We start from the raw sequence: 24,017 nt of genomic DNA on the forward strand, positions 1-24,017 counted from the left end.
TACCAGCCCTGCATCTATCGCTCAATGATGACACCCCATGATATTGACACTTGATGTCCCAGCTCAGTGTATTATTCTGTTTGCGTACTCATGCACAGTCACCATATTTTTACAGGCCATCAGCTCTGTTTTTCAGAATAGATTGCTGACTTCGTTATTTTCACTGGAGAAACATACAGTACAAACTTGTACATTATAACTGAACTCTCGAAAACTTCTGGTCCCAGTAGGCCATGAGAGAATTTGTACTGGAGAATGAAGCCTTAATCCATTCAGAAAGATGCTGTTACTGGCAACAGGAGTGAATACATATATACACACACATACCTATACATCATCATCACAGGCAGTCCCTCGGAGTCGAGGATGAATTGCTTCCACACTAGAAATGAGTTCTCAGGTGGCTGAAGAGTCCAATGTGGGATCTACACTCTGTCACAGGTGGGGCAGACGGTGGTTGGAGGGGCGGGTGGGTGGCGGTGCTTGGGTTGCCGTGTGCTCCTTCCGCTGTTTGTACTTGGCTTCCACGTGCTCCCGGCGAAGAGACTCGAGGTGTTCCGCGACTTCCCGGATGTTTTTCCTCCACTTTGGCTGGTTTTGGGCCACGGATTCCCAGGTGTCGGCGGGGTTGTTACATTTTTTTCAAGGAGGCTTTGAGGCTGTCCTTGAAGCATTTCTTCTGCCCACCTGAAGCTCGCTTGCCATGTCGAAGCTCCAAGTAGAGCGCTTGTTTTGGGAGTCTCGTGTCGGGCATGCGGGCGTTGTGGTCCGTCCAGTGGAGCTGATCGAGTGTGGTCAATGCTTCCATGCTGGCGATGTTGGCCTGAGCGAGAACACTGACGCTGGTGCGTCTATCCTGCCAGTGGATTTGCAGGATCTTGCGGAGGCAGCGCTGGTGGTACTTCTCCAGTGTTTTGTGCCTGCTGTACATAGTCCATGTCTCTGAGCCATATAGGAGGGCAGGTATCACCACTGCTCTGTAGATCATGAGCTTGATGCCAGGTTTGAGTCCTGGTTTTTAAACACTCTCTTCCTCAGGCGATCGAAGGCTGCACTGACGCACTGGAGGCGGTGTTGGACCTCGTCGTCGATGTCTGCCCTTGTTGACAGTAGGCTCCCGAGGTATGGAATATGGTCCACGTTGTCCAAGGCCTCGTTGTGGATTTTGATAACCGGGGTGGGGGGCGCAGTGCTATGTGGTGAGGGCAGGTTGGTAGAGGACCTTTGTCTTACGGATGTTTAGTGTAAGGCCCATGCTCTCGTCCGCCTCGGTGAAGGTAGCTTGGAGTTCAGCCTCAGTGTGCGCAGACGCAGGCGTTGTCTGTATACTGTAATTCGATGACGGAGGATGAGACGACCATGGATCTGTCGTGGAGGTGGCGGAGGTTGAGCAGATTCCCATCTGTTCTATAATTTAGCTCCACTCCATTGGGGAACTTGCTGAGGGTGAGATGGAGCATTGCAGCCAGGAAGATCAAGAAGAGCGTTGATGCGATGATGCAGCCTTGCTTGACCCCGGTCCGGACGTGGAATGGGTCTGTAGTGGATCCGTTGGTCAGGATCACAGCTTACATGTCATCGTGAAGCAGGTGGAGGATGGTGACAGAACCTTTGGAGGGCAGCCGAATCTGAGGAGGATGCTCCATAATCCCACTTGGTTGACAGTGTCGAAGGCTTTTGTGAGGTCGAAAAAGGCCATGTCCTGTTGGTACTATTCCCTGCATTTCTCTTGTATCTGCCGCGCAGTGAAGATCATGCCCATTGTGCCTCTTAGTGGGCGGAATCCGCATTGCAACTCGGAGAGTTCTTCTTCAGCCACAGGAAGAAGGCGATTCAGGAGGATTCTTGTAATGACTTTCCCGGTGGTCGACAGCAGGGAGACTCCTCTTTAGTTACCGCAGCCGAACTTGTCACCTTTCTTGAAGAGGATCACGATTACAGCGCCTCTGAGATCTCTTGGCATTATCTCCTCTTTCCAGATAAGTGAGATGAGGTCATGGATCCGCGCCAGTAGTGCTTCTCTGCCATGTTTTAGTGCTTCAGCGGGGATTCCATCTGTTCCTGATGACTTGTTCAGTTGTCGGATGGTCTTTTCAACCGTGTGCCGGGCTGGGGTTGTTCTGAGATGGTGGCGGGTGGCGTGCTGTGGGATGGAGTCAAGGACACTCCCGTCGAAGACAGAGTCTTGGTTGAGGAGAACCTCAAAGTGCTCCTTCCAGCGGGCACTGACTGCTCTCTGTCCTTGATGAGCATCTCTCCGTTCTTGGCCAGTAGTGGGGTAGGACCTTGGGCCGTAGGTCATCTTGATTGCGTTGAAGAATCCTCGCACGTCGTGGTTGTCGGCTAGCTGCTGGATTTCTTGAGCTTTCTCCACCCACCATCTGTTCTTTAGGTTGCGGGTTTTCTGTTGGACCATGCCATGCTGGAATCTGGGGCTCTCCTCCCTCTATGCTCCTGCTCCGCTCCGCTTGCTGTTCCCACATACACATGCGCTAGCACGCACGCACTATCTAAACCGTTCACGGTTTAAAACACCTCTATTAAATCTCCTCTTAGCCTTCTCTGCTCTAAGGAAAACAACCTCACTTTCTCCAACCTATCCATGTAACTAAAGTCCCTCATCCCTTGAACCACTCTAGTAAATATCTCCCGTACCCTCTCCAAAGCCCGTCTTTCCTAAAGTGTGGTGCCCCGAACTGGACACAATATTCCAACTGGGGCCGAACTGGTGTTTTATAGAGGTTTAGCATAACTTCCTGGCTTTTGTAAACTCTGCCTCTATTTATAAAGCCCAGGATTCCATATGCTTCATTAACTGCTTTGTTAACCTGAACTGCTACTGTCATGTTTGTAACCTTCACATAACTGTAACCTTTATGTAACAACACTGTACACTGTATACACCTGAGAAATGCACACCTTGACCACAGGAGGTGAACTTGTGGGAGACACTCCTCACCTGGTCATCCAGGTATATAAAGGGAGGTCCCACACAGGGTCATCCCTTCTTGGTCCTGTGAATAAAGGTACAGGTCACAGAGTGACCTTGTCTCCGGTATGTGCCTCGTGTTGATTTGCTGTAGTGTGTATTTGTGCACAAACATCATCATAGGCAGTCCCTCAGAATCGAGGAAGACTTGCTTCCATAGAAACATAGAAACATAGAAAATAGGTGCAGGAGCAGGCCATTCAGCCCTTCTAGCCTGCACCGCCATTCAATGAGTTCATGGCTGAACATGAAACTTCAGTACCCCCTTCCTGCTTTCTCGCCATAACCCTTGATCCCCCGAGTAGTAAGGACTTCATCTAACTCCCTTTTGAATATATTTAGTGAATTGGCCTCAACTACTTTCTGTGGCAGAGAATTCCACAGGTTCACCACTCTCTGGGTGAAGAAGTTTCTCCTCATCTCGGTCCTAAATGGCTTACCCCTTATCCTCAGACTGTGACCCCTGGTTCTGGACTTCCCCAACATTGGGAACATTCTTTCTGCATCTAACCTGTCTAAACCCGTCAGAATTTTAAACGTTTCTATGAGGTCCCCTCTCATTCTTCTGAACTCCAGTGAATACAAGCCCAGTTGATCCAATCTTTCTTGATAGGTTAGTCCCAACATCCCGGGAATCAGTCTGGTGAACCTTCGCTGCACTCCCTCAATAGCAAGAATGTCCTTCCTCAGGTTAGGAGACCAAAACTGTACACAATACTCCAGGTGTGGCCTCACCAAGGCCCTGTACAACTGTAGCAACACCTCCCTGCCCCTGTACTCAAATCCCCTCACTATGAAGGCCAACATGCCATTTGCTTTCTTAACCGCCTGCTGTACCTGCATGCTAACCTTCAATGACTGATGTACCATGACACCCAGGTCTCGTTGCACCTCCCCTTTTCCTAATCTGTCACCATTCAGATAATAGTCTGTCTCTCTGTTTTTACCACCAAAATGGATAACCTCACATTTATCCACATTATACTTCCACTCCTAAAGTGAGTCCTTTGGTGGCTGAACAGACCAACACGAGAGCCACAGACCCTGTCACAGGTGGGACAGATATTCGTCGGGGGAAGGGGGGGTGGGACTGATTTGCCGCACGCTCCTTCCGCTGCCTGCGCTTGACCTCTTCACGCTCGCAGCGTTGAGATTTGAAGAGCTCAACGCCCTCCTGGATGCACTTCCTCCACCTAGGGCGGTCTTCGGCCAGTGACTCCCAGGCGTCAGTGGTGATGTCGCACTTCACCAGTGAGGCTTTGAGGGTGTCCTTGTAACGTTTCCGCTGCCCACCTTTGGCTCATTTGCCATGAAGGAGCTCCGCATAGAGCAGTTGCTTAGAGAGTCTCGTGTCTGGCATGTGAACTAAGTGGCCTGCCCAGCGAAGCTGATCGAGTGTGGTCAGCGCTTCAATACTGGGTTGTTAGCGGGGAGCTTGTTGACAGTGAAGTGGAGCATGGCAGCGAGGAAGATTGAGAAGCGGGTTGGAGCGATGACGCAGACCTGTTTGACCCCGGTTCGGACGTGGAATGGGTCTGTAATGGATCCGCTGGTAAGGATCACAGCCTGCATGTCGTCGTGGAGCAGGCGAAGGATGCTGACAAACTTTTGGGGGAACCCCAAACCGAGAAGGACGCTCCATAAGCCTTCACGGTCGACAGTGTCAAAGGCCTTTGTAAGATCGAAAAAGGCCATGTATAAGGGCTGGCGCTGCTCCCTGCATTTTACCTGCATGTCGTGCTGCAAAGATCATGTCTGTTGTTCCCTGTAGCATAACTTCCTGGCTTTTGTACTCTCTGCCTCTGTTTATAAAGCCCAGGATTCCATATGTTTCATTAACTGCTTTGTTAACCTGACCTGCTACCTTTTAAAGATTTGTGCACAAACACCCCAGGTTTCTCTGTTCTTGCACCTCCTTTAATATTGTACCATTTAGCATGTATTGTGTCTCCTCATCCTTCCTGCCAAAATGTATCACCTCACACTTTTCTGCGTTAAGTGCCATGTGTCCGCCCATTCCACCAGCCTGCCTATGTCCACTTGAAGTCTATTATTATCTTCTTCGCTGTTTACGACACTTCCAAGTTTCGTGACATCTGCAAATTTCAAAATTGTGCACTGTACCCCCAAGTCCAAGTCATTAATGTATATCAAAAACACTAACGGTCCTAGTACTGAACCTTGAACACCACTGTATAGCTCCCTCCAGTCTGACAAACAGCCATTCACCACAACTCTGTTTTCTGTCACTTCGCCAATTTTGTTATCCATGCAGCTACTGTCGCTTTATCCCATGGGCTTCAATTTTACTAACAAGCCTAATATGTGGCATTTTATATAAAGAAAGGAAGACTTACATTTATATAGCGCCTTTCACAACCACCGGACATCTCAACGCTTTACACTCAATGAAGTACTTTTGAAGTGTAGTCACTGTTGTAATGTAGGAAACGCGGCAGCCGATTTGCGCACAGCAAGCTCCCACAAACAGCAATGTGATAATGAACAGATAATCTGCTTTTGTTATGTTGAGTGAAGGATAAATATTGGCCAGGACACCGGGGGATAACTCCCCTGCTCTTCTTCGAAATAATGGCATGGGATCTCTTACATCCACCTGAGAGAGTAGACGGGGCTTTAGTTTAACTTCTCATCTAAAAGACGGCACCTCTGACAGTGCAGCACTCCCTCAGCACTGCACTGGAGTGTCAACCTAGATTTTTGTGTTCAAGTCCCTGAAGTGGGACTCGAACCCACAACCTTCTGACTCAGAGGCACATGTGCTACCCACTGAGCCACAGGCTGAAACAAACACCTTTCAAATCCCTTTTGGAAGTCCATGTACACATCAACTGCACTGCCCTCATCCATCCTCTCTGTTACCTCATCAAAAAACTCAAGTTAGTCCAACATGATTTGCCCTTAACAAATTTGTGCTGGCTCTCCTTTATTAGTCCATGCTTGTCCAAGTGGCTGTTAATTTTCCTTTTCCCCTTTTTTGAACAAGGCTGCAGCATAATAACTTAAATAACAACTTAGTCTCCAAAATGGGGATATTACGTTTGTTTTTGGAGGAGTACCCAAGTAGAGAAAGTAGGTCCGGCAGCATCTGTGGAGAAAAATTGGATATATTCAAGAGGGAGTTAGATATGGCCCTTACGGCTAAAGGGATCAAGGGGTATGGAGAGAAAGCAGGAAAGGGGTACTGAGGGAATGATCAGCCATGACACTTGGTGCTGGCTCGAAGGGCCGAATGGCTAACTCCTGCAACTATTTTCTATGTTTCTATGTCTGTTTCTATTTGTAATCCTCCAGTCCTTTGGCGCCATCCCTGTATCTAAGGTGGATTGGAAAACTGGGGCCACCATCTCCGCAATTTCTTCCAGCAGCATCCTAGGATGCATTCCACCGGGACTGGGTGACCTATCCATTTTAAGCCCGGCCAGCCTGCCTGGTGCCTTCTCTTTGTCTATTTTTATCTCAACCAGTACCCCAGCAACCTCCTCATTCACCGTAGCTTTGGCAAAGTCCCCTTCATTGCTAAACACCGATGCAAAGTAATCATGCCTCAGCCATGCCTTCTGCCTCCGCCAATAGATCACCATTTTGGACCCTAATTGGCCATACCGCTTCTCTGACAACCCTTTCACTGTTTCAGCTCCTACTCTGTATACAAGCAAAATGCGCCTGAGTGCGTATTGGGTGAGATCAGGCTCAACTTCACCTGTGATGTCCCTTCACAAATAGCCTTCCAACCCTAACAGTCTAGACACACAACTCGAATATAGACACATAACTCGAATAACCACTATTGCCAGTAGGACTGAACCATAGTGTGAGCCAACAGCTTCATGAGAGGTTTTTTATTTTAACAAAAAGGAAAGATTTATTTTTACTTAAAATGTGTTTTTTGTAAGCGCCCAAAGCCGGAAGATTGAATTCCGTTGCTAGCTTTTTTTATTGAGCTATCTGTAACCAAAAGTAGAGAACAGGTGTGTGAGATGCATGTCTCAACAAGTCAATCCATGTTGAAAGGTCAGAGCAAGAACAGATGATAATTACAGCACACAGGTGGTGGGAACTGGAACTTTGTGATGCTGCACCGCAGGTCACCACATCACTCATACACACATTGCTGTGCATTAACTTTCATTGTTCCTAAATGTATGGACAAGCACTCCAGATGGCTTCAAAGTCACTGCTCAGTTTGGTACTAAGATGTTGGTGCAGCAGGTTCAATGGTCTGATAACCTTTCATCTGCTTGTGACTACAATCTATCCCGCTTACTCTCTGCTCGAGAACTTTCAGCAGAGACATACTCCTTTTCCTGTAGCATGTAGCCCAGGAAGGTCGAAGCTGCGATGTCCACTGTGCTCGTTGGTCCAGGCAGCAACAAAAGGCCACAGCAGTGGTGGGGTCGGAAGTTAGTTGTGATTCCCATTTCCCATCCCAATCAGTGGCTCTTGGCTGATAAAGGGACTGCTTGCATTTGGCCACTGGGGGTAAGCATGGGATCAGGCTCAGCAGCTCATGGTCAAATGGACCTTCCAACACTTCATGGACCCGGAATCATACATTGAGAATGGCAACTTGGGCAAGCTGGTCGTGGCAGCTGGCAATAATGAAACTGTAACCCTGCACCTATTTTCTATGTTTCTATGAAAGCAGGAATGGGGTACTGAAGTTGCATGTTCAGCCATGAACTCATTGAATGGCGAAGCAGGCTAGAAAGACCAAAATGGCCTACTCCTGCACCTATTTTCTATGTTTCTATGTTTCTAACCTGACTGAGTGTCAGGAATGGTAGCATAGAGGTTATGTTACTGGACTAGTAATCCAGAGGCCTAGATGAAATGATCTGGAGATGTGTGTTCAAATCCCACCACAGCAGCTGTGAAATTTAAATTCAATTAATTAAATAAATTTGGAATTTTTATAAAAGCACTAGTATCAGAAATGGTGATCGTGAAACTATTGGATTGTCATATAAAACCCTTCTGGTTCACTGATGTTCTTTCGGGACGGAAATCTGCTGCCCTTATCCGGTCTGGCCTATATGTGACTCCAGACCCACAGCGATGTGGTGGACTAACTGTTCTCTAAAATGGCCGAGCGAGCCACTCAGTTGTACCAAATCACTACAAAAAGAAGTGGCGTTTCTTGAGGGCAATTAGGAATGAATAAATAAATAATAAAGTCTGCTTCAACAGAAGAGAGAACTGAAAAGCATCCATGAAACCTTTTTTTAAAAGTTGATGTCTTTTTCTTTTGCAGGCAGAACAGCCCAGAGATAACTGGATCATTACAAAGGTAGGGCCCTGGCTTCTCTTCATTGAAAACACATGAACTGTTACTCGGGTTGATGATGTACCATTACTTTTTAGTTTGAACTGGGAGTGAGAAACAAGGTCACTTTTCCTGTATTGAGGCATTGCTCTGAGTCTGCATTATATCGACAGAATGGAATTTGGGGCGATGCTCGAGGTGGGAGGGAATGTGTCCTTTGGTCGAACCAGCAAATGAGTTGAGTTTTCCAGTTGAATTTCTCAGTGAGGCTTAACACAGATGAGGAGGATAAGCTATTCACTGCACCTGAGCTCATCCATTGTAGAAAACATGGTCACAACCGTCACATCCAACTATCTCTCAAATGACTTCTGATTTTTTTTCTTCTTGTACCACCCTAGTTTGTTGTATGTATTCATCACTCGTTGTTTGCAGAAGAATTTACTGACATCTGTCCTAAATTTGCCATTTTTTAGTTTGAACGTTTGCCTCGTGGTCCTTATTTCCAGGTTTACTTTGAAGTAACGCTCTTGTTGGAAGAACAACTTGCATTGAACATAGGCAAATATCCCAAGGCACTTCATCAGACAAAAATTGACACCGAGCCAAAGGAGGTGATATTAGGAGAGATAATTAAAAGCTTCATCAAAGTGGCAGGTTTTAAGGAGTGTCTTAAAGGAGGAGAGGTAGCGAGGCGGTGAGGTTTAGGGAGGGAATTCCGGAGCTTAGGGCTTAGGCAGCTGAAAGCACGGCCACCGATGTCAGTCCCTGAAGTCGAGGATGACTTGCTTCCACGCCAAAAAGTTTACAGGTGTTTCAATGAAGGACCTAATATTCCAGGTCCCGAACTAAATCTTGGAGGGTGGAAGATGGCTGTGCGTGGATTTTTTTAACGTGGGGTGGCCGTTGCACACCAGCCACTACACAGGCCTGACAGAGCTAGGTCTTGTTCCAGTGGCAAGGATTACCCAAGACGACTGGAGGAGACCAGCTCTGCTGCACGGACCTAGTGCATGCACATATCGCAGTGTGGGCTGGCCCGTGCTGCCCCTGGGCCCTCGCCTCTTCTGGGCCCCGAACTCACGCATCTCCTGGGCCCCGATCACATCCCTCTACAGTCTCTCGCCGCTCCTTCGCCCCGACCTCGTCGCTCCTGCTGTACCTGCCAGCGCTCCAATCAGCGACCTGAATCTTGGTGACGTCCAATCCAGTCGCCCTCTTCGCTGCTGTTGCTCTCCTGCGCCAGCACGTGCTGCTCCCTGGAATGGTATGTCTCCACGCTGCTCCTTCCGCCCCCCCTCCCCCGCCCCCCCCCCCCCCCACCCCCAGCCTGCTCTGATGGTCTCGTGTCCTTATTTCCTGGTTTACTTTGACGTAACAATCTGGTTGGAAGAACAACTTGTAGAACATAGGCAAATGTCCCAAGGCATCAAAAATTGACACTGAACTAAAGGAGCAGATATTAGGAGAGGTGATTAAAAGCTTAGTCAAAGTGATAGGTTTTAGGGAGCGTCTTAAAGGAAGAGAGGTGGCAAGGTTTAGGGAGGGAATTCCAGAGCTTTAGGGCCTCGGCAGCTGAAGGCATGGCACCGATGTAGGCCTGCAAAGACAGGAGTAAAGGGTAAGCGGGACTTGGTGCGGGAAAGAAAATGGGCGACAGTTGAGCATTATGACTTACTGCCAAGAGTTTAATATTCACAGGGTGTTCCCTGAAATTATTAAATGCAGTTTTTTTTTCCAGTTGCAAATTGGGGAGTTGTTGCATTTTATCAAATAATCTAGAAACCCACCCTGTGTACTGTAGTCAGCATATTATCAATATTTACCTCATACATTGAAGCACCAAAAGGGAAGTGGCAGAGACAGTTGAGTGTCAGCGTGATCTTTGCAAGAAAACCTCGTACTTGCTTCCACATAATAGATGTCACCAAACTTTAATAGCAACTCCCAGAAGCCCAATACTGACGTAAAAAAATTATTTTTAGAAACCTATGATTACGCTTATAAAAATACTTGACAATAAGGGGGCGTTTCTGTGAAAAAAAAAAAATTTTGCCCACAGGTCCCTTCCCCTTTAACTTGGGTTGCGTTCAAGTTTGTTCCCATCAAATGGGAAATGTTTACATCACTGTAACATTATTTTTGTTTTTCGTTCTTGAGAGATGGACCTTGCTGGCAAGACCAGCATTTATTGCCATCCCTAGTTGCCCTTGAGTTGGTGTTGAGCCACCAGGAACGGCCGATGTACGCCCAAGTCTGGATGAAGTGCGACTTGAAGGGGAACTTGGAGGCAGTGGTGTTCCCATGCGCCTGCTGCCCTTGTCCTTACAGCTGATGGAGGTCGCGGGTTTGAGAGGTGCTGTCGAAGAAATGGTGGGAGTTGAGGGGCAGAACTCAAAACTGATTTCTCCCACTTCCCCCACCTCCCTGCTGCTTGAACCCGCAAACCAGCAACTCCCGCTGCTTCAAGGCGGGGAAATCGCGGCCCCCCCAGGGTTTCGGGTATGACTGGGCGGTTGACAGGAGATCTCAAGAACCAACAATAACTTTTTTTTCCAGAGGCAAAATGCTGGAGTCTGAAATAAAAACCGAACAGGCTGGAAATACTCAGCAGGTCAGGCAGCATCTATGGAGAGAGAGAAACAGAGTTAACGTTTCAGGTGGGTGACCCTTTGTCAGAACTGGAAAAAGTTAGAGATGCAACAGATTTTTAAGCAGGTAAAGTGGGGAGGGGAGGAAAGAACAAAAGGGAAGATCTGTGATAGGGCGGAAGGCAGGGGAGATTAATAGACAAACCCTGTTACATCTCTAGTTTTTTTCAAGTTCCAACGAAGGGTCATCGACCTGAAACATTAACTCTGTTTCTCTCTCCACAGATGCTGCCTGATCCGCTGAGTGTTTCCAGTAATAACTTTTTAAAATTCCTTCACGGAATAGCGTTTATTGCCTAACTGCCCTTGAGAAAGTGGTGGTGAGCCGCCTTCTGGAACCGCTGCAGTCCGTGTGGTGAAGGTGCTCCCACAGTGCTGCTGGGCAGGGAGTTCCAGGATTTTGGCTCAGCGACGATGAAGGAACAGCGAGATATTTCCCAGTCAGGATGGTGTGTGACTTGGAGGGGAACGTGGAGGTGGTGGTGTTCCCATGGGCCCGCTGCCTTTGTCCTTCCAGGTGATGCAGGTTGTGGGTTTGAGAGATGCTGTCGAAGAAGGTCGGTGGGTCTGGATTCCGGAACATTTTACGGACTCCGGACCAATTGGTGGCAGGGTTGTCCGGAATCCGTAAAATGTTCCGGAATCCGGACCCACCAACCTTGCCGACCTCGGGCCTTGCCTTACCTCACCGCCACTGCCCTTACCTCGGGGCCTCCTCGCCGTCCTGCCCGAACAACACCTCCGCGACGGGGTCTCCTGACCAGCTCCTCTCTGGCGGTGCCCTGCCCGATCAGCTCCTCCTCGGTGGGGTCGGCCTGATGACCCGACCCGGCGAGCACCCCCACTTTCTGATGTTCCGAAATGCGGAAATACCCAAACCTGGACTCTGGTGTTTCCGGATTCGTGACTTCAGAAAGACGTTCCAAAGTCCGGAATCCGAAACAACCTCGGTCCCGAGGGTTCCAGATTCGAGACGCTGCACCTGTATCAGGTAGTCAGTCCACCCGACCAAGGCTGAAGCCTGTGGGTGGATAACCCTACGGGGTGTAACTTGCTGGTCCCCACGCCCGAGTATCCATCGGGCGCAAAGCTCGGTGCCGAGAGAGCTGAATCCTAAAATGTATCCCGTACGAGCATGCAAAGCGTTCCAGCAGGCCTTGTAGGAAGAGTGGTTGTTGGTCTCATGGGCAACTGTTGAGCTTCGAGTCGAAGCCAAACCCAAGGAGCAGGATTCTCTCCCTTCAGCTGTGGGAGTTGTGGGCCTTGGGCTCGATTCAGAGCGGCAGCAGCAGGAAGGAAAGTGCACAGGGCGATGGAGGCAGGATCCCAGCAGCAGGGCAATTTATATTAAAGCCTCATTAATGAAGGAGAACAGCGTCCTTGTCAGTAACAGGAACCCATCGGTGAGGAGAAAGCAGCTTTGGAGAGCTGCAGCCTCTCAAAGGATTATCGGATCGGATCTGACTGACATACTCTGGGTATGGGAATAAGTGCAGCAAACAATCCTGTTGTTTACATCTATTTAAAGAAGGCTGCAAGCTTTCCTCTGTGCAGCAAAATCATTAGCAACTTCCTCCTGAACAGTATTCTGAGGAAATCCCGCTCCATGGGTTGACATTTGAGTGGGAGTCTTTGACAGCGGTTCATCGGATCAGCGTCTTCCTGCCAAGCCCCTCGGGGCACTGTACACGAAGGCACTATGGGCCTGGGGTACATTTTAATAAGAACATAAGAACATAAGAATTAGGAACAGGAGTAGGCCACCTAGCCCCTCGAGCCTGCTCTGACATTCAACAAGATCATGGCTGATCTGGCCGTGGACTCAGCTCCACTTACCCGCCCGCTCCCCGTAACCCTAATTTCCTTATTGGTTAAAAATCTATCTATCTGTGACTTGAATACATTCAATGAGCTAGCCTCAACTGCTTCCTTGGGCAGAGAATTCCACAGATTCACAACCTTCTGGGAGAAGAAATTCCTTCTCAACTTGGTTTTAAATTGGCTCCCCCCTTATTTTGAGGCTGTTCCCCCTAGTTCTAGTCTCCCCCAGCAGTGGAAACAACCTCTTCCCTTTTACTGTTTTTTTTTTCCCAAGGTGGATGACCTCACACTTTCCGACATTGTATTCCATCTGCCAAACCTTAGCCCATTCGCTTAACCTATCCAAATCTCTTTGCAGCCTCTCTGTGTCCTCTACACAACCCGCTTTCCCACTAATCTTTGTGTCATCTGCAAATTTTGTTACACTACATTCTGTCCCCTCTTCCAGGTCATCTATGTATATTGTAAACATTTGTGGTCCCAGCACCGATCCCTGTGGCACTAACCACCGATTTCCAACCCGAAAAGGACCCATTTATCCCGACTCTCTGCTTTCTGTTCACCAGCCAATTCTCTATCCATGCTAATACATTTCCTCTGACTCCGCGTACCTCTATCTTCTGCAGTAACCTTTTGTGTGGCACCTTATCGAATGCCTTTTGGAAATCTAAATACACCACATCCATCGGTACACCTCTATCCACCATGCTCGTTATATCCTCAGACTTCACACTTCCGATTTCGCGACAGCAATCGGCCGGAACAAATCTGCCCCCAGTTGTGGGCTTGGTGCAGAGAAGCAGCAGTGTGGTAACGAGGGAGCAGAGACTGAAGAACTACAGTTTGACGGCATAAGAACATAAGAAATAGGAGCAGGAGTAGGCCCTATGGCCCCTTGAGCCTGCTCTGCCATTCAATAAGATCATGGCTGATCATCGACCTCGCCTCCACTTTCCCGCCCGATTTCCATAATCTCGCGATTCCCCGAGAGTCCAAGGGCTGGATTTTTGGCTTTACTGTTTTTGGGGTGATAATGGCGGCAGGACGGGAAAGTTAGCGGCCAGGAATAGTTTGCGCTTTAATAAGTAAGTTTGGGCATTTGGGCCCTGCGTTAGGGAGTGCAGCGCTAAGGGAGGCGTTGTACACTTCTCGTGGTGCAAGGATGGGAAACTCCCGAGCTAAAGAGGCGGGCCATGAGCTGGCGGGGGGGGGGGGGGGGGCGGGGGAGAACCTTAAAAGAAAGAACCACAAAAAACATTCCTAAAATATTGCCCACACCACCACAACACAAATTGCACAAAAAACACTCGCATTTACTTTTGTAGTACTTTATCTTTCTCTCCGCCTGCCGGCATGACTGGACCGCACGGATTTCCCAGGCGGTCATTGCGGGGCGCACTTCTGGGTAGACGGATCGGGCAAGGCTCAAAACTCGTGCCGGTGTCGCAACCAGAGGCTTTGCACGCCTGGCGCAGCTCTTCCTGGTGGTGCTGCTCCGCGCCACCGCAAAACCCGACCGGAGGATCGCGGCGGAGCGCTCGAGACCTCACCGCCGCCTTTCACGCCGCTCCGGGGCGAAACCCTGAGCGCAAAGGAGCAGAAAATCCAGCCCCATAAATCGATCTCTCTCAGCCTGAAATATATTCATCCCAGGAATCAAATCTGGCATTGCCCAAGCCGTGAAGAACCCGCCCAGGCATCGGTACAGGAATAGGCCATTCAGCCCCTGGTGGCTGATCTGTACTGGAGCTCCAGCTACCCACCTTTGCTGCCTATCCCTTGATGCCCTTACCTCCTCATAAATCTATTGCGCTACACAAGCAGGAGTGACTGTACAATAAGAGGAGGCGTGACCACGTGGGAGGGACTGCCAATCCTAGCTCTGGATCCGCAGCTTTCTGTTTAACTGATTAACAGACTTATAATGGAGATGAAAAATGAAAGATTGCAAAGGATGGAAATCTGAACTGAGAGCAGGGAATGTTGGAATGACATCGCATGTCCCCCAGTATCTGTAAGTGAAAAGCCAGGTTAATGATTCAGTTGGGATCCTTTATCCTAACAGATTTATCATTTTCCTCTCACAAGCCTTTCTAAGGTTTCTTTGGCTTTAAAGGAAGGTGTGTGGCGGGGGTGGGGAGGATGGGAACATTAAGTAGGAATGGTGCTCTGGATTGCTATTCAAAGACCACCTGTGTGGACAGTTGTATTGCCAGTGTCAAGTACCCCACCCCTATATTCAAAGTTCCACACTCCCTACTTGACAACTGGGATTGTGTGTTCTGAGGGGAAAAAAACTTGCATTTATATAGCACCTTTCACAACCACCGGACGTCTCAAAGCACTTTACAGCCAATGAAGTACTTCTGCAGAGTGGTCACCTAGTGCAATGTGGGAAACGCGGCAGACAGCAATGTGATAATGACCAGATAATCTGTTTTAGTGATGTTGATTGAGGGATATAAATATTGGCTCCAGGACACCGGGGATAACTCCCCTGCTCTTCTTCGAAATAGTGCCATGGGATCTTTTATGTCCACCTGAGAGGGCAGACAGAGCCTCGGTTTAACGTCTCAGCCGCAAGACAGGATGGCCAAGGGACCAGGGGGCTGCCGGGACCAGGGGGCTGCCAGGACCAGGGGTCCTGCACCTCACTGCCTTGAGCTTGGGGAGGGGGTGGGGTGGAGGGTGAAGTTGTGGAACCTGGAATTAGCTGCAGCCGATGCCATTGTCACTGTGTAAAGGATAAATTCAGTAAAGTTCTGCTTGGGGGTGAGAAGCATCTCCCTTCCATATGGCACTTGCTCATTCTGCCCAATTTGGCAGTAGTAAGCAAGACTAACCGGGATCCTTATCTTTTTTTAACTAGATTAGCAGAGCTGTGAATAATTCAGGCGTGATTAGCAGCTGATGGATTTTCATCGGCAATTCATCTTTCCCTTTGCAATAACATGACTTGGGCAGATGTTGCCGAGCTCGGTGCGTGATCGCGATTCACAAACCCTGACAACTGCACTGCCTTGTTGTGGAGTGGGTGGGTTAGTTAAAGCCCTGGGCAAAGCTTTCGGGTTTAACAACATTGTCGGAAGCTCAAGCCGCAGAATGTCCAAAATGTCCCACCGTTCCCGTGTAAAGTCGTGCGAGATTACCCAGGATTTTCAAGCAGCAGTTCCCACTGCGCGTCTCTCCTGAGTCCGAGAATAAAGATAGCAGCAAGTCATGGCAAGTTTGTTTATCTAAGTGCTCCTCATCTGTGGGCCTAATTAACAGGAATAAATAAATGGACCCCTGTACTGTGCTGGGAAAATCCACCAGTCTATTTTTGGACTCGTGAGCTTTTCTCTGCAGCAATTTTGATTTTACTTAAAAGTTAAATGGGAAACAGTACTGGAAACCACAGATGTTTTGCATCACAGGGTGAAGCTACCAACAGTCCTGATGTTGTCAACAACAACTAGAAGTTATATATTGTCTTTAGTGTAGAAAAACATCCCACGGTGCTTCACCTCTACCTGACGATGATAGATTGAGTAGACTGGGTCTTTACCCATTGGAGTTCAGGAGGATGAGGGGTGATCTTGTAGAAACATTTAAAGTAATGAAAGAGATAGACAAGATAGAGGCAGAGAGGTTGTTTCCACTGGTCGGGGAGACTAGAACTAGAGGGCACAGCCTCAAAATACGGGGGAGTCAATTTAAAACCGAGTTGAGAAGGAATTTCTTCTCCCAGAGGGTTGTGAATCTGTGGAATTCTCTGCCCAAGAAAGCAGTTGAGGCTAGCTCATTGAATGTATTCAAGTCACAGATAGATAGATTGTTAACCAATAAGGGAATTAAGGGTTACGGGGAGCAGGCGGGTAAGTGGAGCTGAGTCCACGGCCAGATCAGCCATGATCTTATTGAATGGCGGAGCAGGCTCGAGGGGCTAGATGGCCTACTCCTGTTCCTAATTCTTATGTTCTTATTATGTTCACGGGAGCATTGTCAAACAAAATTTTACCCCGAGCCACATTAAGGAGATATTAGGGTAGGTAGCCAAAAGCTTGGACAAAGAGGTAGGTTTTAAGCAGCGTCTTAAAGGAGGAGAGAGAGGTAGAGAGGTTTCGGGAGGGAGTTCCAGAGCTTTTAGGGTCTAGGCAGCCGAAGGCACGGCCGCCAAAGGTGGAGCGATGAAAATCAGGGATGCGTAAGAGGCCAGAATTGGAGGAGCCCAGAGATCTCGGAGGGTTGTGGGACTGGAGGAGATTACAAAGATAGGAGGAGATTACAAAGATAGGGAGGGGCGAGACCATGGAGGGATTTGAAAACAAGGATGATAATTTTTAAAATCGAGGCGTTGCTTTGTCGGGATACGATGTAGGTCAGCGAGCACAGGGGGTGATGGGTGAGCGGGACTTGGGGCGAGTTAGGGCACGGACAGCAGAGTTTTGGATCAGCTCACGGAGGGTGGGTGATGGGAGGTTGGCCAGGAGAGCATTGGAATAGTCGGGGCACTATATAAGTGCAAGCTCTTTCTCTTTTTCATTTTTACCCCCTCTCCTGTTGGCTGCACTCCTGAATGTAGCTGACCCGACAGTCAGAGATCTGACCGCATCATCGGCCCGTGGAGTTATTAGACCTGTGAATTATTTGTTGCGTTGAAGCTGCCCGTTCCTACAGTATCAGAGGCTAGTGCCGGTTCTTCCAGCTCGCCATGTTTGCGCTCAGTAGCAATCGGATCTCCCCCTTGTGCAATGAGGTCTAAAAGTAAAGAAAAAAACATTCATTTATATGGCGCCTTTCACTACCTCAGGACTGCCAAAGCACTTTACAGGCAATGAAATGCTGTAGAAGTGTTGTCAATGTTGTCATGTAGGAAACAAGGCAGCCAATTTGCACACAGCAAGAATCCACAAATAGCAATGTAATAAATGACCAGACATTTATTTTAGATACTGGTTGAGGGCTAAATATTGGTCAGGTCACTGGGGGAAAAGTCCCCTCCCACTCTTCTTCGACTAGTGCCTTGGGATCTCTTGCGTCTACCTGAGAGGGCAGACGGGGGGCCTCGATTTAATGCCATATCCAAAAGATGGCTGCACCAACAGTGGGGCGCTCCCTCAATGCTGCACTAGTGTGTCAGCCTGCATTATGTGCTCAAGTCTTGGGTTCAAGCCTCACTTCCATGACCTTCTGACTCAAAGGTGCGAGTGCTACCAACTAAGTCACATCCAGCAGCGCAGCAGATGCCTGCACCTCACATAAATGCTCCAGCGTTGGGAAGAACTGATTTAAGGTCATCGTAAGAATGTTCAGGAAGTTTCTCGTCCAACCATCCAGCACAGAAGGAGGCCGTTCGGCCCATTGTGCCTGTGGTGACTCTTTGAAAGAGCTGTCCAATTAGCCTTACTCCCCTTGCTCTTTTCCCCCATAATTCTGCAGATATTTCATAAGGCCATAAGAATTAGGAATAGGATTAGGCCATATGGCCCCTCGAACCTGCTCTGCTGACGCAAAAAAGGAATGAGTTCACAGATGTTTCCATGAAGGACCTAATATTCCAGATCCCGAACTACATCCTGAAGGGTGGAAGATGCCTGTGGGTGGATTTTTTTAACGTGGGGTGACCGTTGCACACCAGCCACCACACGGTGCTTGACCGAGCTAGGTCTTGGTCCAGTGGCAAGGATTACCCAAGACGACTGGAGATCAGCTTTTATATAGCGCCTGTCACGACCACTGGATGTCTCAAAGCGCTTTACAGTCAATTAAGTACTTTTGGAGTCACTTTTAATGTGGGAAACGTAGCAGCCAATTTGCAAACAGCAAGCTCCTACAAACAGCCATGTGATAATGACCAGATGACCTGTTTTTGTTGTATTGATTTGAGGTATAAATATTGACCAGGATACTAGGGATAACTCCCCTGCTCTTCTTCAAAATAGTGCAATGGGATCTTTTACGTCCACTTGAAAGCAGATGGGGCCTCGGTTTGTCTCATCTAAAAGACGACAAGTCCAACAGTACAGCGCTCCCTCAGCACTGTCATCCTCAATATGAGGGACCGCCTCAGAAGAAGAAAGCTGATCTTCGACCTCAACTGCACTGTCCTGCCCGACCCCCATATCCCTTGATTCACCTAGAGTTCAAAAATCTCAGCCTTGAATACACTCAACAACGCAGCATCCACATCCCTTTAGGGCAGAGAGTTCCAAAGATTCATAATCCTTTGAGTGAAGAAATTCCTCCTCACCTTGGTCTTAAATGGCCGAGCCCTTATCCTGAGACTGTGCCCCCTAGTTCTAGACTCCCTAGCCAGGGGAAACAACCTCTCAGCATCTACCCTGACAATCCCCTTCAGAATTTTGTATGTTTCAATGAGATCGTCTCTCATTCTTCTAAACTCCAGAGAGTATAGGTCTAATCTGCTCAAGATTCCTTCTCGAGTATTTATCCAATTCCCTTTTAAAAGTTACTATTGAATGTGCCACCACCCCTTCAGGCAGTGCATTTCCGATCATCTCAGATATGTGCTACCTGCTAATTACTGCTCTGCATCCTTTTAACATGTATACTGGACTATGGGGCTCCCTATTCAGTCATCGCAGGGAAGCGGATGTGTCATGGCATCAGGGTTCTCGCTCTGGCCTGTCCGCTCTTTGCTGCCAATGGGATTGGCTTTCTTGGCATGGTGGTTGTGGTCTGTCTCCGTCCTGTTTGTTCATTAAATTGAGAGAGGTCAGCACACTGATGTGATGTGAAAGCTGGGCAATTTGCTCTGTCTAAAACGTCAGCCAATGGGTAGCTTGCCCCAGGCTGCAGGGTGAGTGACATTTTCCAGACCTGTTTCTAAACATACAGCCCTTGAAGAAAAGACTTGCATTTATGTAGCCCCTCAATCACCCTTTTGACTGCAGAATTGTACTTGGTTCGTAACTAGTTAAAGTTTACATTTCTCATGTTTAGAAGCAATTATGGTGACACGGTTGTTGAAAGACGTCTGTTGCCGTTCGTTCATGGGATGTGGGCGTCGTTGCCAAGGACGTCCTGAAGCACTTTACATCCAATGAAGCACTTTTCTTTTTAAAGTGCTGTCACTCCGACACGACAGCCGCCCCCGACCGTGCAGCACTCCCTCAGTACTGCACCAAAGTGTTGGCTCGGATTGTGTGCCCCAGTCTCTGGAGCGGGATTTCGAGCCAGGCCGTTTTTGCCAAGGAAATCAGGAAGCACTTGTCCCACACAAGGGATAGTGGAAATCTGGAATCATTTCCCTCAAAAAAGGCTGTGGATGCTGGGACAATTGACGCACGAGGGAGAAAGGAATAGAAGGGTATGTCGATGGGGTGAGATAAAGAAGGTTGGGGGAGGCTCATGTGCTGTGGACCGAATGGCCTTGTTCCATGCTGTAAATACTATGTAATACTAATTGTAATTGGAGCTTTCAAGACTGAGATCGGTAGATTATTGTTGGATATGGCTACCTGTACCAGTTAGGTCAAACAGACACTCGTCTGGAAGGGGGCCCCACCCCAGAAGAACAGTGTCCCCCATTCGCGTCATGATGACGAGGATGATGCATTTTGATCCCATTCGCCTCATTTCACAGCAAACAAATGCGTAAGGGTTTGCCAAAGACCTTTTTCCTGAAGGGGAGGCCATTTTTGATGCCAGTGTGGTTGAGTTTGAAGGGTGGTTGCCCACAGTCAAATATATCTCCAGAGGAAGCGGCTGCAGTGAAGGATTTGCAAAAGGGGAGTTTCTGTGGCGAAAGTACACCCGTCAGTCTTCAAGGTTTAATGCTTTGCACTGAGTTGCTGGTGACAGCCCCATTTCCCAACTATTGAGGACGCTAATACTGAGTGGTGACTAGCTCGAGGGTACCTCCCAGATCTGACATGATGCAAATCCAGCTACTTATTTTAATACTTTAGTTTTGTCTCTCCTCCATCCATCACCTTGTTCTCACCATTTCCCCTTTCTCTCACTCTTCTCTTCCCCTTTCACCTCGCTCCAGCAATACCCCAGAGCTGTCAGCCCAGACCCATAGCTATTTGGGCTGCATTACGATTGCCAGCGGCACAGCTCATCATCTGACTCAGTCGCCCTTCCAGAGACCATCCACTCGGGCTTATCCTGGAGCCCACAGAGTGAGCCCGCCGTCCTTTGCTTGTGCGGCACGTGTGTGAGTCAGCGAGCGGGGTCAGTGGCCGCCCAGGCTCCGGTCCCAACGAGCAGCAACCCGTTCAGGCAAGAGGCAGTCAAATCAACGACCTGGATCGGTGTGCTCCATTCTGTGGTTGTTAATATGTCCTTGCTATACAGTATAAATGCACACAAGGCCCATACTTGAGAAAAGGTCACTCTGTGTGACCAGTTACCTTTATTACCAAAGCCTCAAGAGACAGACGGTGGGTGGAGCTTCCCCTTTTGTACCGGAAAGTCCAGGTTGGGAGTGTCTCCCACAAGTTCGCCCCCTGTGGTCAGTGTTCTCAAGGTATACAACTTAGGTCAGCTTATACATGGGTTACAATGACAGTTGAATACAAGACAGTTGTGAATAAGTCATAGTCGTTTTACTTATTTAAAATATTAATCACTGGCGTTTCGACCTCATGCAATATTTATAGTGCAGTGCTCTGGAGAGTGAGCATCTTCACTGCCTGCTGCACGCACGCACATGTATCGAGGGCTTTGATTTTTATTGGCTGTGTCTTCCTCTTTGGGAGTTTGAGCTCCTTTTAGTTGGTCCTTCAGGGCATGATTTCTTTGGGATAAGTTTAGATTCAAGTTTTGCTTTTCCTTCTCAATTAAGCAGCAATTAGTGCTTCTCGCTCCCAACCTGACGGAAGGCATATTGGCACCTACTAAAGCATCAGCTTCACGATGCAGTGGATGCTCTACTATCTGTATTCTAATTCTCCACCTTCCTGATTATCCATCAGACGATCATAGAATCACACAGCACAGAAGGAGGGCATTCAGCCCATCTGAAAGAGCGGGGGAGTGGGACTAATTGCTCTTTCTCCATAGCCTGCAACTTTTTCCCTTTCATTGTCGGCCAGTGGCTCAGTGGGCAGTACCCTCGCCTCTGAGTCAGAAGGCTGTGGGTTCACGTCCCACTCCAAGGGCTTGAGCACAAAAATCTGCACTGTCGGATGAGACGTTAAACCGAGGCCCCGTCTGCTCTCTCAGGTGGACGTAAAAGATCCCATGGCACTATTTCGAAGAAGAGCAGGGGAGTTCTCCCCGGTGTCCTGGGGCCAATATTTATCCCTCAATCAGCATAACATAAACACATTATCTGTGATAATTGCTGTTTATGGGAGCTTGCTGTGCACAAATTGACTGCTGCGTTTCCTACATTACAACAGTGACTGCACTTCAAAAAATGACTTAATTGGCTGTTAAACGCTTTGGGACATCCGGTGGTCGTGAAAGGCGCTATATAAATACAAGTCTTTCTTTTCGCGTATGTATCCAATTCCGTTTTGAAAGTTACTATTGAATCTGCTTCCACCACCCTTTCAGGCAGTGCGTTCCAGATCACAACAACTCGTTGCATAACAATAATCCTCTGCTCCCCGCTGCTTCTTTTGGCAATGACCTTAAATCTGTGCGGTCTGGTTACTGACCCTCCTGCCACTGGAAACAGCTTCTGCTTATTTTTTCTATCAAAGGCCTCCATGATTTTGAATGCCTCTATTAATCCTTCCCTTAATCTTCTCTGCTCTAAGGAGAACAATTCCAACGCCTCTCGTCTCGCCACATAACTGAAGTCCCTCATCCCTGGTATAATTCTGGAAAATCTCCTGTGCACCCTCCCCAAGGCTTTGCCATCCATCCGAAAGGGCGGTGCCCTGAATTGGACGCAGTACTCCAGCTGAAGCCTAACCAGTGAAACTTCCTTTGGTGGGCCAACACCCCATTCATACGCCTGGCTGATGCCAATCCTTTCCAGTTCATGCTATTCATACTGTGCCTACCTTCAGCCCTGTGCCTCATTGATGCATCATACATGGAGCAACACCAAGACCGAAGGGTCGAGAAATTGGGGCCGACTTTTCGCCCAGGTGTGGCGCCACTAACGACTCCCGCTAAATTCCGTGGGAGTTTAGCGGTGGCGGTAACCCGTAGCGCCCCGCTCCGCTGCACCATCATCACCGTGCGCAGCACCCTGTTATCTCCCCGGAACAAAAATTGGGTATATGCCCCTGAAGCCACGCCGGGCAATGCCAGCGACAGATTCAGTGGGGGGGGGGGGGGCGCAAGGCTCCTCACTGGGTGATACTTAAAGGGGAGGTGGCGGACATTTAAAAAAAAAACACGGCTGAATTTCGTTGGCGCTTCGATCGCGGGGTCTGTGCTGCGATCGATCAGCCCGGTACTCTGCTTGAGTGCCAGGCTGTTGGCACGGCAAGCCTCCGCTCCCCAGTGGTCCAGGAAGGCCTGTTCTATCCCTGCAGAGTTTGCGGCTTGGGCCCTTCCCTTTAATGAAGGCGGAGAGCCCCTCCTATGTGGCCCAGTGCGTTGCGCAGCGCCCCGCTCCCGACCCGTCCGCCTCACTACCGCCCCAGAAGGGAAGTGGAGCGCGTTATTTTGCCCTCCACTTCCTTTTGGGGGCGCTAACCCGAATTTAGCGAGTGGGGCGGGACTTCCGCGGCTGGCGCCAAATGTCCCGCCTCCCGGGGCGCCACGCAATTTCACCCCCACTATCTTTTATACAGCGCCTTGTCACATCTCTGAGAAATGTCCTGAAGGGCTTCACCGACGAAGAATTTTGTTGTCCACTCACTGTTGTTATGTGTGGAAAAGCCAACTTGTGTACAGCAAGCCCCCACAAACCTACAATTCAATGACTGGCCGGTTAACCTGTAACTGTAACGATCTGAAGCGGATACTCCTGTTAATTTTCTTTACCCCCTTCCCTTCTCGATGGGCACTGAGGCTAATCGTCGCAACCCAACTGGGAGCAGCTAACTCTGCAGAGCCGAGATCAAAGCTTTGTGGGCTGTCGGACTCGGCTCTGTGCCAGACAGTATATTTATCAACTGACATCGAGGGAGCCCTTAAAAATCTGCCAGGAAAATTCCACCCATATTATTTTGCAGATGTGCTGGTGCTGCAAGTTGTCATGCAATACAAAAGGCATTGAGATGTGTTCCAGATTCCCATTATACTGCCATTAAAACAAGAGACCATCAATTCGATTGAGTAAATATTTGGAAGAGTTGAACGTTTTTTCCCTTCACGTGAAGACCTGCTGAGTTCCAAAGATTGTTTCCAACAG

The 24,017-nt window shown here is 48.7% G+C and overlaps 1 protein-coding gene across 20 annotated transcripts in view; it reads left to right on the forward strand.

Annotated features, from left to right (window-relative positions):
* The window catches only part of celf2 (cugbp, Elav-like family member 2), a 654,485-nt gene that overhangs the window by 113,216 nt on the left and 517,252 nt on the right, over nucleotides 1-24,017 (forward strand). For all 20 annotated transcript variants that reach the window (XM_070897133.1, XM_070897131.1, XM_070897140.1 and 17 more), the window contains exon 2: nucleotides 8,265-8,300. In XM_070897133.1, coding sequence (XP_070753234.1) covers nucleotides 8,265-8,300 — 36 coding nt within the window. The remainder of the gene's footprint in view (nucleotides 1-8,264; nucleotides 8,301-24,017) is intronic.

Source organism: Pristiophorus japonicus, chromosome 13, assembly GCF_044704955.1.
Source record: "Pristiophorus japonicus isolate sPriJap1 chromosome 13, sPriJap1.hap1, whole genome shotgun sequence".
Classification (NCBI taxonomy): Eukaryota; Metazoa; Chordata; class Chondrichthyes; family Pristiophoridae; genus Pristiophorus; species Pristiophorus japonicus.